Raw genomic sequence first — 14,233 nt, 5'->3', positions numbered from 1 at the left:
TGGGGCTAAAACTTAACGACCCTGAGATAATGACCTGAGCTGAAATCAAGAGTCAGACGCCTAACCCACTGAGCCACCCAGGCGTACCTAGTTCCTTTTAAATAAGAGAAAAAAAAAAAAACCTTTGAAGTTAACAGACTTTTGCTTAGTGACATGGTAGGAATTATTTGAAAATTTTGTATTGAGAATTGTGTTTTCTCATTGTGTGTTTATTTTTTTTTATTTTTTTAAGATTTTATTTATTTATTTGAGACAGAGAGAATGAGAGAGAGAGAGCACATGAGACGGGGGAGGGTCAGAGGGAGAAGCAGGCACCCTGCCGAGCAGGGAGCCTGATGCGGGACTCGATCCAGGGACTCCAGGACCATGACCTGAGCCGAAGGCAGTCGCTTAACCAACTGAGCCACCCAGGCGCCCTCATTGTGTGTTTAGACATGATTTCCTTTTGACAGAGGGTAGTAATAAAAAATATATATGCAAATACAAGAGCATTCCCTTTGGACTCTTTATAGTAGGTATAATTGGCTTGTGGTAAATACAAATTTTACAAGGTTTGTAAATTGACAAAATATAGTCCAGAATATAGTTTGTAAACATATGTGAGGCAGGAAGATATTTTAGCCTAGCTTAATTAAGCTTCCCAAAGAATTTTAATTATTTGTAGGTTAAAAATCCTGTACATGAGAGATATACCACAATCTATTCCTTCTTGTATATTTTTTTTTTTTTTAAGATTTTATTTATTTGACATAGAGAGACACAGCAAGAGAGGGAACACAAGCAGGGGGAGTGGGAGAGAGAGAAGCAGGATCCCCGCCGAGCAGGGAGCCCGATGTGGGGCTCGATCCCTGGACCCTGGGATCATGACCCGAGCCAAAGGCAGATGCTTAACGACTGAGCCACCCAGTCGCCCCTCTTGTATCCATTTCTAACATAGCTTTAGAAGTATAAACTATATTTTATTTGTTACACAGTATCAAAAATACTGGGTAAGTTCAGTAAGAACGAATCTTTGCGCTGTCTTATTGGGTAGGGGGCAGGTCCTGGTAAGAAATGTAAGGTGGCAAATGTAGTAGCTGAAGATGGGAATGCCGAGAAAGGGGTGCTCAAAGTATATTGGGTGTAAGAGGAGTGTATGCGAGTGGGTAGCCTAAATCTTCCTCGCTGTGGTCTTTGTGTTTAATTTTTCCTGTTTTCTGGGATTCTAACTAGAGATTTTCTTCCTTCTAGAATTCTATGAAGAAATTCTTTCCCTGGCATATAGTTTAACCTGCCATGGTATTTCCCCTCAAATGTGGCAGCTGCTAGGTATATTATATGAGGTTTTTCAGCAGGATTGTTTTGAATACTTTACAGGTATGGCTTTGACATCTAACATTTTTGCTTTTCTGTGTCTAGACATTATTTCCTTTGACACTTGACATAAAGACACATGCGATTCCAGTACTAATCAGAAGATAATTGTTCTTGCCCCGTGGAGGAAAGGGTGGTGCCATCGCAGCAGTGTTTTGCAGCTCTGGGATTATAGGCAGTAGAAGGGAGACTGTTTCCTGGTGGATCTTAAATTAGTTTGCAGTCAGAACATATACCCATACATTAATTCAATTACTATTTTCTGAATACTGCCTATATTCCAAGCACTGTTCTAAGCACAGCAGTACAGCAGTGAGCCAAATAGCTCTTGCTGTTTTGATGCTTCCATTCTAGTTGGGGGGAGGGCAGGGAAGGTGGGGAAGCCAGAAAATACGCAGTTTGTCAAATGGTGATGACTCCTATGGAGAAAAAGACAAAAATTTGGAACAATTACTCTAATAAATGATGAGCATTTTAATCTTTCTGATCCACATCTTCCTCGTCTATAAATAGAGCAGCTCTGTCACTTCTGTTACTACATTTTGTGATTGTGGGGGAAGATAGTAATGTGTGGGTGCTATAGAAATATGGTTCCGGTGGGAATAATTTATTTCTACTCTTGTTACTCAAGTCTCACTGGGCTTTTGAATTTTTCTTTTCCAGATATGATGCCTCTCTTGCATAATTATGTGACAATAGATACAGATACTTTATTATCTAATCCAAAGCATTTAGAAATACTTTTTACAATGTGTAGAAAGGTAAGTGTGCCCTAATCAGTTGTTATAGTGGTTCTTACTAATGTTTGAGTGTTTTACTTCAGGACGCTCTTTCAATTTGTTTCTTATACTTTAGTTTTGTGTTGCCTTCAACATATATTTGCTATTTTTTATTTTCTAATAGGCCCTGGAATCGTAATTTGAAAATTTTATATTGTGTGTTGTGCTTAAGAATGTTTGCCACTTTTATTTATTTAATTTTAAAATTTATTTTATTTATTTTTATTTTTATTTCTTTAAAGATTTTATTTATTTATTTGACAGAGAGAGACACAGGGAGAGAGGGAACACAAGCAGGGGGAGTGGGAGAGGGAGAAGCAGGCTTTCCATGGAGCAGGGAGCCCAATGCAGGGCTCGATCCCCAGGACTCTGGGATCATGACCTGAGCCTAAGGCAGGCGCTTAACGACTGAGTCACTGAGCCACCCAGGCGCCCCTTATTTATTTTTTTTAAAGATTTATTTATTTTATTTTAGAGAGAGGGAGAGAGAGTGTGTGTGTGTGTGTGTGTGAGTACGAGTACGAGTTGGGGGAAGGACAGAGGGAGAGAGAGGGTCCCAAGCGGACTCCGTGTCAAGCACACAGCCTGATGCGGGGCTCGATCCCATGACCCTGAGATCATGACCTGAGCTGAAACCAAGAGTCAGATGCTCAACCAACTGAGCCACCCAGGCACTCCTGATGTTTGCCACTCTTGTAGCTGTGTACTTTATAATGTTTAAGATAAATAATTTTGTGTTTTTTTCTTTCAAAAATGCAGACTTACTACTTGATTAAAGTGTTATTAAAAATCCCAACAAAAGGGCGCCTGGGTGGCTCAGTTGGTTAAGCGACTGCCTTCGGCTCAGATCATGATCCTGGAGTCCCGGGATCGAGTCCCGCATCGGGCTCCCTGCTCGGCAGGGAGTCTGCTTCTCCCTCTGACCCTCCCCCCTCTCATGTGCTCTCTCTCTCAAATAAATAAATAAAATCTTAAAAAAAAAAAATCCCAACAACAGAAAAGCACAGTGCTAAGAAAATAACCGCACAGTTTGTCAATCACTGATTTTCTTTTAATTGATGCCGTTACAAAAACGGCATCATTTAGCTCAGTACAGGATGATTTATTAGCCATATATTGACTACTGTTACATTTACATACAAACAGGATTGTCTATTATGTTGTCTTTGTCACAGATTAGATTTCACCCTCCGTTGGTTATATCTTGCAATCATTAATGAGTACAAATAATGTTTTCCTTCTCCTTTAGGTAAATATTTATATATACATAAATATAAAACTGCATTGCATAGAGCTGCCCGATACTTAAGTTTGGCCTTGGGAGTAAAATATCTAGTGTACAACCTATCTTCCTCACTAGAGGAGATGTGTACCAAGATGTTAAGAGCTCTGAACTGATAATCAGCACATCTGATTGAGGTCTCAGTTCAGTCATAAAGAGCCTGGGAGATTTTGGGAGGTCACTAAGTTTCATCACATATAAACTGAAGGAGTAGAATCATGATTTTTGACCTGTTTAGCCCGTAATAACCTAGCTTATTAAATCGTAATCATTTGGCAGTCTTCAGTATCCTCTCCTCAGTTGTGGAGACCGTTGCTAGTGAGGCAAAAGGGAAGAGAAAGCAGCAAGTAGAAAACATAGCAGTCCTACACCCATTAGTACAGCTGCTCTGTATTATGGCAGCTGGGGTAAAAGTGATATTCACAGTGATGTCTTAGACTTAACAGGTGGTTAAAATATATGTCATATTCGTGGTTTTTAATAATAGCTAATACTTACTGAACTCTTACTGCATGTGAGGCATTTCCTAAGTACTTTATACATATTAACTTATTTTATCTTTACAACATTATGAGGAAAGGATCACCTTTTGGTCAAAGACGAGACCGAGGCACAATTTTTTGCATCATGCCTGAGTCAAATTGTCCTAAGTCACAGAGCTAGTCTATGTTGGAGCTATATTTGAAGCCAGGTAGTCTGGGAGGGGGGGAGGGTCAGAAGGAGAAGCAGACTCCCCGCCGAGCAGAGAGCCTGACATGGGGCTTGATCACGGGACTCCGGGATCATGACCTGAGCCGAAGGCAGTTGCTTAACCAACTGAGCCACCCAGGCCCCCCTTAATTAGCTTTTTTAAAAGCACAGATAATAAGTGGCAGAGCTGGAATTTGAACCAAGGGATTCTGGTTTCAGAGCCCATTCACATTTAGAATCTAAATGTAGATATATTGCCCTAAGAAGTAGAATTTTAAATTTTATAGAGTTGATTTTTGGCTTTGCTAGCTTCCTGTTTGCGATTCAGTTCACTGATCCATCTGTTTTCCAATTTCCAAAATTGTATAGCTGTCTACTTTTTTCCTTTCCTCTGTCTTTGTGGATTTATGCCTCTAAAACCTCTTTATTATTTTAATCTTTTGGGAAGTAATAAAAATAAATATGAATGTTCAATCTGTCTTCTTTATCTGGAATTTCTTTTTAATTCAGTTTTCTTAAATTGTATTTGTCTAGGAAATTATCCAATTCATCTGAGCTTTCAAATATATAAGGAATATAATGTTCTCCATAGTATTTGCTTATTTTAATCTCTCCTTTACCTGTATTTATGCCTTTTTCATTTCTAATATTTTTATAATTTTGCTCTGTGCTTTTTAAGAATAATTTTGACAAAAGTTGTCCACTTTGTTGTCTTTATTCAATGAGTCTGTCTTTTGTTTCTCCCTGTTACCTCTTTCTGTCTGTATTTTTAATTTCTGTCTCCTCTTCAGGTTAAGTCTGTTCTTTTTCTTATAGCTCATGTTTGAACTCTTATTTTTCCGTATTTTCTTATTTCCAATATAAGCATGGCTCTACTCTATGAATCTCTTTTCTGGGAACCTTATTGTAAGGCAATTATATTCCAATTTTTATGTTTGAGCCTGTGCATTGTAGAATTATTTATAATAGTAGAAATACAAAATTGACAATAGAGGAATGGTCTGGTAAACTGATAAATTTATGTACGGTAATACTTATAGTCCTAAATGGTTATAACATCCATGGAAGATGTTTGTAGTTATAAATTCCATATGGAGAAATTAAAAGGTGTGTGATAGTAAATTATGGTTATTATTATGAAAAAATGAACTCAAAAGAAACAGAAAACTACAGGGTTTGTTTCATTGTTTAAATGGAAGGTTTTTTTAAATTTCTTTTGATTTCATTTTATTGTTTTGTTGCTTTAAAGGGAAGCTTCACTTATCTGGACAATTAACTCATATAGCTTACTTTATTGTGATTGTGATGATTGTGATGCAGGGTTGGATCCCAGGACCCTGGGATCATGACCTGAGCCGAAGGCAGACACTTAACTGACTGAGCCACCCAGGTGCCCCAAAGCTATGATTCTAATGCCCGAATTTTTATGGGATATTTGCTTCATGTAGACTCAAATTCTATGCAATGCCATTCACTGCTGGGCTGAATTGTAATTATTGTAGGTACTATGTGGAGATGCAGGAGAAGATGCAGAATGTCATGCAGCCAAACTTCTTGAAGTCATCATTCTTCAGTGCAAAGGAAAGGGAATTGATCAGGTAATACATGTATGGAAAGTTTGTACTTGATGTTTATATTGAAAATTTACATACCTGAATGACATTTTGTTTATATTATGATGGAAAATTAAAAAGATAGCCTGTAGTTCGTGCTTGCTGGAACAAATTCTATTTAAATGACAAAAGAAAAATACCCATGCAGTTTGAAAATTGCACCTTGCTTTCTAGTTGAGAAAGAAAGAAACAGGAAACTATGTAATAATTTAAGAGGCTATCAAGCAAATCCTGAAGGAGATAAATATGTAAATTCTACTTACTAGGTTTTCCAGAGATTTGCATTTTCCCTTTATTTTTTGTGGATTCTGTTGAAATATTCTCAGATATCTTTTTTAACCAGAATTGAAGATACTATGCAAAAAAGAAAAAAAGTTTCTTTTACTGATTTAAAAAGCACTATAAATTTTCAACAAAGATTAATTTGACGTTTGCTGTAATCATGGTATAATAGTTACTGAGAAGTGTTGAAGTGTTCAAGTAAAATTGTGGAGTTGTCTTTTTTCTATCAGTTCTGTAACTTTTGCTCCATGTATTTTTTTTTTAACAGCTTTATTGAGCTATAATTCACATACCATATAGTTCACTCCTTTACAGTGTACATACTTCAGTGGATTTTAGTATATTCACAGAATCATGCAAATATTACGACAGTTTTAGAGCATTGCCTCACTACCCCCCAAAGAACTCTACACCCAGTAGTAATCATTCCTCATTTCCCCTCAACACTCACCCACCAGCCTAGGCTACCATTATTCTACTTTCTTATTTTAGAGATTTGCCTATTCTAGACATTTCACATAAATGGAATCATGTGGTCCTTTGTGAATGACTTTTCTCAGCATAATGTTTTAAAGGTTCATCCATGTGGGAGCATGTATACTAGTACTTCATTTCTTTTTATTGCTACATATTCCATTGGGTGGATATATCACATTTATTTTAGCTATTCATCAGTTGATGGATGTTTGGATTATTTCCACTTTTTAATTATTATTACTATTATTTTTAATTAAGTGCCTAGCGTGGGGCTTGAACTCACGACTCTGGAATCAAGAGTTGCACGCTCGACCAACTAAACAGCCAGGCTCCCCTGATTATTTCCTCTTTTTGGCTATTATGAATAATGTTATGAACATTTGTATGCAGATTTTTGTGTGGACATGTTTTCATTTCTCTTGGTATATATCTATGAGTGGTAATTCTATTTTTAACTATTTGAGGACCTGCCAAACTATTTCTCCAGAGCAGCCACATCATTTCCCATTTCTACTAGCACTGAATGAGAGTTCCAATTTGTCTGTATGCTCATCAACTCTTGCTTTGTCTTTTTGGTATAGCCATGCTTATAGGTGTGAAGTAGTATCTTGTTGTTTTGATTAGCATTTGCTTGATGGTAAATGATGTTGGGCATCTTTTCATATGGCCATTTGCTTATCTTTTTTGAGAAATGTCTATTCAGATTCTTTGCCCATTTTAATTGGGTTATTTGTTTATTATTGAGTTATAGGTTATTTATAGATTCTAAATTCAAGTCCATTATCAGATACACAGTTTGCAAAAATTTTCTCCCAATTTTTGGATTGTCTTATCACTTTCTTAATGGTGTCCTTTGAAGCAGTTTTTAATTTTGATGATGCCCAATTTATCTATTTTTTTTCTTTTGCTGCTTGTGGTTGGTGTTATATTTAAGAGTCTGTTGCTAAATCTGAGTCCACGAAGATTTCCTTCTTTTTTCTTCTAAGAGTTTTATAGTTTTAGCTGTAACATTTAGGTCTTTAATTCATTTTGAGTTAGTTTTTCTGTGTGGCATGAGGAAGGGGTTTAAATTCATTATTCTGCATGTGGATAGAAAGTTGTCTCAGTACCATTTATTGAAAAAGCGATTCTTTCCCTATTGAATTGTCTTGGCACCGTTGTCAAATGATGTGACTATAAATGTGAGGATTTATTTCTGGATTTTCATTCTGGTTAATTTTTTAATCCTTAACCCAGGACTACACTGTCTTTATTATTGTAACTTTGTAGTAAGTTTTGAAATTAGGAAGTTTGAGTCTTTCAGTTTTGTTCTTTTGCAAGACTCTTTTGGCTGTTCTGGGTCCCTTGAGTTTCCATATGAAATTTAGGATCAGCTTGTCAGTTTCAGCAAAGGAGTCAGCTGGCATTATGCTGAATCTGTAGATCATCCTGGGAAGTGTTACCAGGGCTCAATCCCATGTCCGTGAGACCACCACCTGAGCAGAATCAAGAGTCGGACGCCCAACAAACTGAGCCACCCAGGTGCCCCATTCAATTTGATTTAACAAAGAAAAATTCCAACCTAGTCATTTTACCTTAAATGTGGAAGTGGCTGAGTCTACATTTGGATTATTGCCATCATTTGAGTGTGGACTCTTGTGGGACAATCTTCAACTAACTGTAATCTGCTCTCAGAAAGGAAGGAGACTTCCTCACACTGCTTCTCTCGGACCTCTTTTTGGCCATTTAATCTCTGGGTTTTATGAGAATATGAATTTATTGAATAACTCAAAACAATTTAAGCAAAGGTTTAATTATCATTAAGACTGTCTTACTTATTGATGACACTCTACCTGGTTTCTATGTATATGGTTGACTCTTTTTTTCATTTTTTCCTCTAGTGCATTCCACTCTTTGTTCAACTTGTTTTGGAGAGATTAACCCGAGGAGTCAAAACTAGTGAGCTCCGTACCATGTGTCTTCAGGTTGCAATTGCTGCCTTGTACTACAACCCTGATTTGCTGCTACATACTTTAGAACAAATTCAGTTGCCTCACAACCCTGGACCTATAACTGTACAGTTTATAAATCAGTGGATGAATGATACAGATTGTTTTCTTGGGTATGTGTCTTTTGGATTTTACACTACATTTCTGTTTCTGGAAAGTTGACTTTTAAAAGTGTATAATAGCATATAGAAAGATGATTTTAATTTTAAGAATATTTAGGGTATTAACATAATATTTACTTTTTGGAAAGAATGCAGTCTCTGAAAATTAGTTATAGCCTATCCCTCCTTGTTTTTGACTTATGTGCTAGCAGTATATCTTGAGGCTACAAGAATTAAGTGTCCGTAGGCAAAAACATTCTCAATGGGGTCAGGTTTCTAAGGAAGATGCCAGTTTGGTAAAGATGTCTTGTCCCAGGATATTGAACCCTGCAGATCTCACGGGAGCTTATTCTCAAATATGAGGTCAGAAAGAAGGAGTGTTCATTGTAGCCCAGGTGCTGGCCCAGTGGGAGAGTGTGTCTTTATGTGAAGTACTCTCCTAGTTTGTTTTTGAACTTAGGAAAAGTGAGATGCCAAGTAGTAGGTACATGCCCTCCTCCAGTGACTGAACACCTCTTCGTGACTGTTATGCTAGAATTTCAGCTCTGACGATGGCTTACTGGGAGTGTTATACCAAATACAGTAGTCTTGCCATTCTTAATATTTTTAAACCACTTAGAAGAAACAGAAAAATGTATATAATGTATACTGTCAAACTTTTTTCCTTCAGAATCAGATTTTTCTTATCCTATGTTAAAGCAGAGAACATTTAATGGATTTAGTTAGAGCCATCAAGTTCACCTTATTATATGCTGAGTTTCTGAATAGCTTTTGGCACCTGCAGTTTTCGTACAGTATATGTGTTAAGAAACCTTGTAGACCAATCTAATGCAGAAGACAGAGTCTAAATTTTTCCTTTTTCCCGTTGGTTAGGAATTTCATGCTGTCAAGTACAGGTATTCTTGCTTTAATAGAACTTGTATGCCAAGGCCCAGATATAGCATTCATATCAATCATAAATTGATATTATATCCAGATTCACCATATTAATTACAGACTTCTGTAGCGCTTTGATGATAATTGGTTTTTACAAAACTTGATTTATGTAGGATTTCTTACGGTACAAAAGGGGGGATACCTCTGTATAATTCTATTGAATGAACCCTAAAATATTACCTTGGCCATTTTTTCTTGTAGTTTCTTCCACTATCCTCATTTCTCATGAGCACATTTTTTTTCTTTGTAATTTGTAGGCATCATGACCGGAAGATGTGTATAATAGGACTGAGTATCCTTTTGGAACTGCAAAATCGACCTCCTGCAGTAGATGCCGTAGTGGGACAGATTGTACCCTCAATTCTTTTCCTTTTCCTTGGCTTGAAGCAGGTCTGTGCTACCAGGCAACTGGTAAACCGTGAAGATCGCTCAAAAGTGGAGAAGGCTGATATGGAAGAAAACGGTAAAGTCTTCTAATTGCAATGAGTGCTAGAATTGATTTTGATTTGAGCGTGTTTTTTTTTTTTTTTTTTAATTTTGGTCTATTTGGAGTCATTAAACAGAGTTACATTTGGCTTGTTGCACATTTAACAAATACTTTGGGGTGGGTTTACATCTCCTGTGATGTAAATTTAGATTTGTTCACTTTCTGACATGTAAGTAATTATTGAATTTAATGAATGTTGTTACACCCTGGGAAATACAGATGCATTTATAACAGAATCAGATGGTTTTGATCATAAGTTAGCAACCAGTTATTTCATTTTCTTGTTTGTGCCAACAGTGTCAGTGAAATCAGCAACATGAATTAAATGAACCATTAGTTAAGAGCAGAAGTGTCAGCCTAGCAGATTAATAGAGAGTGCTGGATATGTTTTTTTTTTTTTAATGGTTCTTAAACTATATTTGGGAGATGCTTACGGTTTATGTATTAATAAATTTAGAATATACAAATGAAGGTTATTTGCTTAACTGAGAGAATAAGATTGTTAAAGTCAGGGATATTAGATCTTTATTTTATTTAATGATACTGCAAAAAACTACTTACTTGGGCCAGGAAGTAACATTATCCAACACCAAATGGAGTTTTTCCTCTTCTGGTTAAAAACAGACATTTCTTTAAATGATAAAAATCAGAACTTATCATGGAAAACATACATCTTTATTTTTGATGCTAAATTCTATGATTTTGGCGACTGTAGATTTAAAATATTTTACATTTAATTGGCATCATCCTGGTTTGTTCATGTACAAGGAATGGTACCATTCCCTAACCCCTAAAACTGAGCACATCTTCTGATCTAATTTTTCTTTCTTTCTCTCAAAATAAAATTTAAAAGAGAGAGCATGTGCATGTGTGCTGGGGGGGAGGGGCAGAGGCAAAATCGTAAGCAGGCTCCTTGCCCAGCGTGGAGCCTGATGTGGGACTCAATCTCTCAACCCTGAGATCATGACCTGAACTGAAATCAAGAGTCGGACACTTAACCAACTGAGCCACCCAGGCTCAAAAAAAATTTGTTTTTCTGAATACCACGTAGAACTTTTGCAGTAATACTTCTTTATTAGAAGGGTTTTGTTTTTTGCTAAGTGTAGACCAACAATTACAGAATTCCTTTTTTCAGAATGTTATAATGTTCTAATTTTTTGTTTTGTAAACTGTTGGTTTATAATATGACTTGAGAAAAAATTTTCTAGTACTTTCCCAGATTTTCCTGTTGAATTTCCACTGAAGTATAGAATGATTAATTAGGAAAGGTATTTCTTGCTCTCTTTGTAATTATACCTTTGCCATATATATATATACATACATAATGATCAAAACTAGGGTTTCTTGCCTTACCCCTAAACTGCTTCACAGTTTAATTCAGGTGCTTCAGTGTGGTATGTTTTATAGAACTGTTTTTGGAGTAATATTGCCTAGTTTGGGTTTACTCTAGGTCTTTCCCTCTTAGGTTGATTTTGTTCTGCATTTACTGTCTTCTGGTTATTTACAGTACTGGGCTAACTGCTAAAATAAAACAATCCATGATGATATATAATTCAGCTTTCAACTTTTCACCCTACATGTAGCTAATTTTTCTTTATTTCTGTATTTTTCTGTTAGCAGAAATGATCTCATTTGAGCACTTCTAAGCAGTTCATAATCAATTTAGGTAACTGTTAAGAGACCATAACATTCTTGGGGCGCCTGGGTGGCTCAGTCGTTAAGTGTCTGCCTTCGGCTCAGGTCATGATCCCAGGGTCCTGGGATCAAGCCCCGCATCGGGCTCCCTGCTCAGTGGGAAGCCTGCTTCTCCCTCTCCCACTCCCCCTGCTTATGTTCCCCCTCTCACTGTGTCTCTCTTTGTCAAATAAATAAAATCTTAAAAAAAATAGAGACCAGATTCTCAATGGGAGGTCATTGTTATTTAAAACACATGCACTGACCATACACTTGTCTTTTTTTTTTTTTGGACAGAAAAGTCAATTTGGGACTCTGTGATTAAATAGCATTTTTGTATTAAAGAGTATGAGGCAGCCATAGCAAAACAGTAGTAATGTCCAGCAGACTTTAGATTTAGGGATACTTGGAAATTGTTTTTAGTGAGGAGGATAAAGTCATTTTCAATTAAGCAAACTACAATAAAGGTTTATTTTTAGAATTTCATGTAAAAATAGGTGGCAATTTTTCCATTTCCAGAATGTTGTGTCCTTTTGTGTTTTCATTCATCTTAAATAATTAATGGATTCACAGAGGAGATTTCAAGTGATGAAGAGGAGACAAACGTAATCGCTCAAGCAATGCAGTCAAATAACGGAAGAGGTGAAGAGGAGGAGGATGATGATGACTGGGATGAAGAAGTACTGGAAGAAACTGCCCTTGAGGGATTCAGCACTCCACTTGACCTTGACAACAGTGTGGATGAATATCAATTTTTTACACAAGCTCTGCTAAGTATGTCTTTACTCCCTAACTCTTCAGATATTTTCTCTAAAGTCTATCTTAATTTCCTTCAGTTAGAAGGTGGTTTAGATGTTAAATTTGGTTTTAGTTGAGTTTGTGGTAAGCTGTCCACATGGAAAAACCTGGGAGGCTTGGGGCTGGTTTTGCCTAAAGCACCAATTTGAGTTCTTGGTGTGGGAGCGGTATTGAAGCTGCAGGTACTCTGAGAATCTGGAGGAAAATGGCAGCACCTGAGTAGAGGTGTGTGCCAAGAACTGGAATTTAGGGAGCATAGTTAGTAAACCCTCAGGAGGAAGAGAATGGCGAAGGAGACAGAGACCTGGGTAAAGCAGAGATTGGCAATGTGTTAACCATCCTCTGATAGTCCCACGTGGTTGGATACAGAGTGCGTATTTTTGTTTTGTAAACTGTGGGTTTACAAAAATAATCCCTTGCTGGAGTAAGTTTTACCACCTTGTGTTTGTTATGGTGGTGTGCTCTTTGTCTCTTACTGTTTGCAGTCATCTCATCGTACTTCTATTATCATGTCACTAGACTCTCTTTCTTCTTCTACACCCGCCTCCCCCGCCCCCCCCCCCCATGCAACAGCTGTGCAGAATCGGGATGCTGCCTGGTACCAGCTCCTCATGGCACCGCTCAGTGAGGACCAGAGGAGGGCGCTGCAGGAGGTGTACACCCTGGCAGAGCACCGGAGGACCGTGGCAGGTCAGCTCACCACATCTCCACACTGGAGTGCATACGTCCGTGTGCCAACAGTCAGCCTTATTCATGTGTTTTGTGGCACCTGAAGGCTGTTTTAAAAATTGTTACAGGCCACCCTTTCACGATAATAATGAATTATTATTGTATGATTTTTAAAAATTTTCTTTTTAATCACTTGTGATATCTTAGCTCTGCAAAATCCCGTGCATTAATATGTGTCTTTTAGTGGTGGTGGTATTCATGAGTACTTACCCTATATTTTAGAGCCCAAGTTAAGACATAAAGGTGAGGATGCGTCTTGCTGAGGGAGAGTTAGTCGGTTGGATCACCCATCTAAACATCTTAATCCCAGATAGACTGAAGGTACTTCATGAGTTCTTGCAAGGAGCTTGTCTTCCTGGAAATGAAACACTCTTCATTTCTTTTTGCTGGGCTTTACATGTTGGTGATTTTCAGTTTTTTGACCTGGAGAAATTATTTTATCCTAGAAAACCAATGGAAAGGATTTTGTACTTACAAAAATATTTTAGTGGAAAACATCATGGAACAGGCCCCTGGGACTTAGAGCCTAAGTTCTTCTGTATGGACTTCAGTTTTCAGCCCTGCGTAGTCTGTGTCAGTCCCTGATAGGAGAATTCTGGGCACACTTCCAGCAGTAGACTATGGAACTATTAAAACACAACTTTGAGACTGTTTTCATTTTGCTTATTTTTACGTCCCCCATCTCAACTTCCAGTAAAGTCTTTTTAGCAGTTTTTCTGTGATAGCAAACATAACTACTTACTTACATAGTCCTGTTAAAGGTTAATGCTCAGGGACTTCGGGGGGAGATGACAGAGCAGGAGGACCCTACACTCACCTCATCTCACAGATACAACTAGGTAACACTCACATCAGGGTAAATAACCCAGAGAATGACTCAAAGACTGGCAGAACAGACTCCACAACAAAATGTAGAGAAGAGTCCACATCAAAGAGGATAGGAAGGGTGGAGATGCAGTGGGGAGCAAAACGGACCATGGGTCTGTCCACTGGTGGGAGGGACCTGCGAGCATGGAGAGGGGAGAGAAACAGACTATCATACTG

The 14,233-nt window shown here is 37.6% G+C and overlaps 1 protein-coding gene across 2 annotated transcripts in view; it reads left to right on the top strand.

The window, feature by feature from the left end:
• IPO8 (importin 8) overlaps nt 1-13,842 on the top strand; it is a 166,025-nt gene extending 152,183 nt beyond the window's left edge. The window contains exons 14-20 of one of the 2 annotated variants that reach the window (XM_081821417.1): nt 1,231-1,356; nt 2,017-2,114; nt 5,607-5,702; nt 8,357-8,577; nt 9,759-9,964; nt 12,236-12,436; nt 13,034-13,842. In XM_081821417.1, coding sequence (XP_081677543.1) covers nt 1,231-1,356; nt 2,017-2,114; nt 5,607-5,702; nt 8,357-8,577; nt 9,759-9,964; nt 12,236-12,436; nt 13,034-13,233 — 1,148 coding nt within the window. In that variant the 3' untranslated portion in view covers nt 13,234-13,842. Of the gene's footprint in view, nt 1-1,230; nt 1,357-2,016; nt 2,115-5,606; nt 5,703-8,356; nt 8,578-9,758; nt 9,965-12,235; nt 12,437-12,979 lie in introns of both variants that reach the window. The other variant, XM_081821415.1, reaches the window with a different exon arrangement.
• Nucleotides 13,843-14,233: the final 391 nt, after the last annotated feature.

Source organism: Leptonychotes weddellii, chromosome 5 (assembly GCF_054177405.1).
Source record: "Leptonychotes weddellii isolate Sample4059 chromosome 5, ASM5417740v2, whole genome shotgun sequence".
In the NCBI taxonomy this organism is placed as follows: Eukaryota; Metazoa; Chordata; class Mammalia; order Carnivora; family Phocidae; genus Leptonychotes; species Leptonychotes weddellii.
The sequence above is the reverse complement of the archived record's forward strand: the minus strand, read 5'-3'. Positions and strand labels throughout refer to the sequence as shown.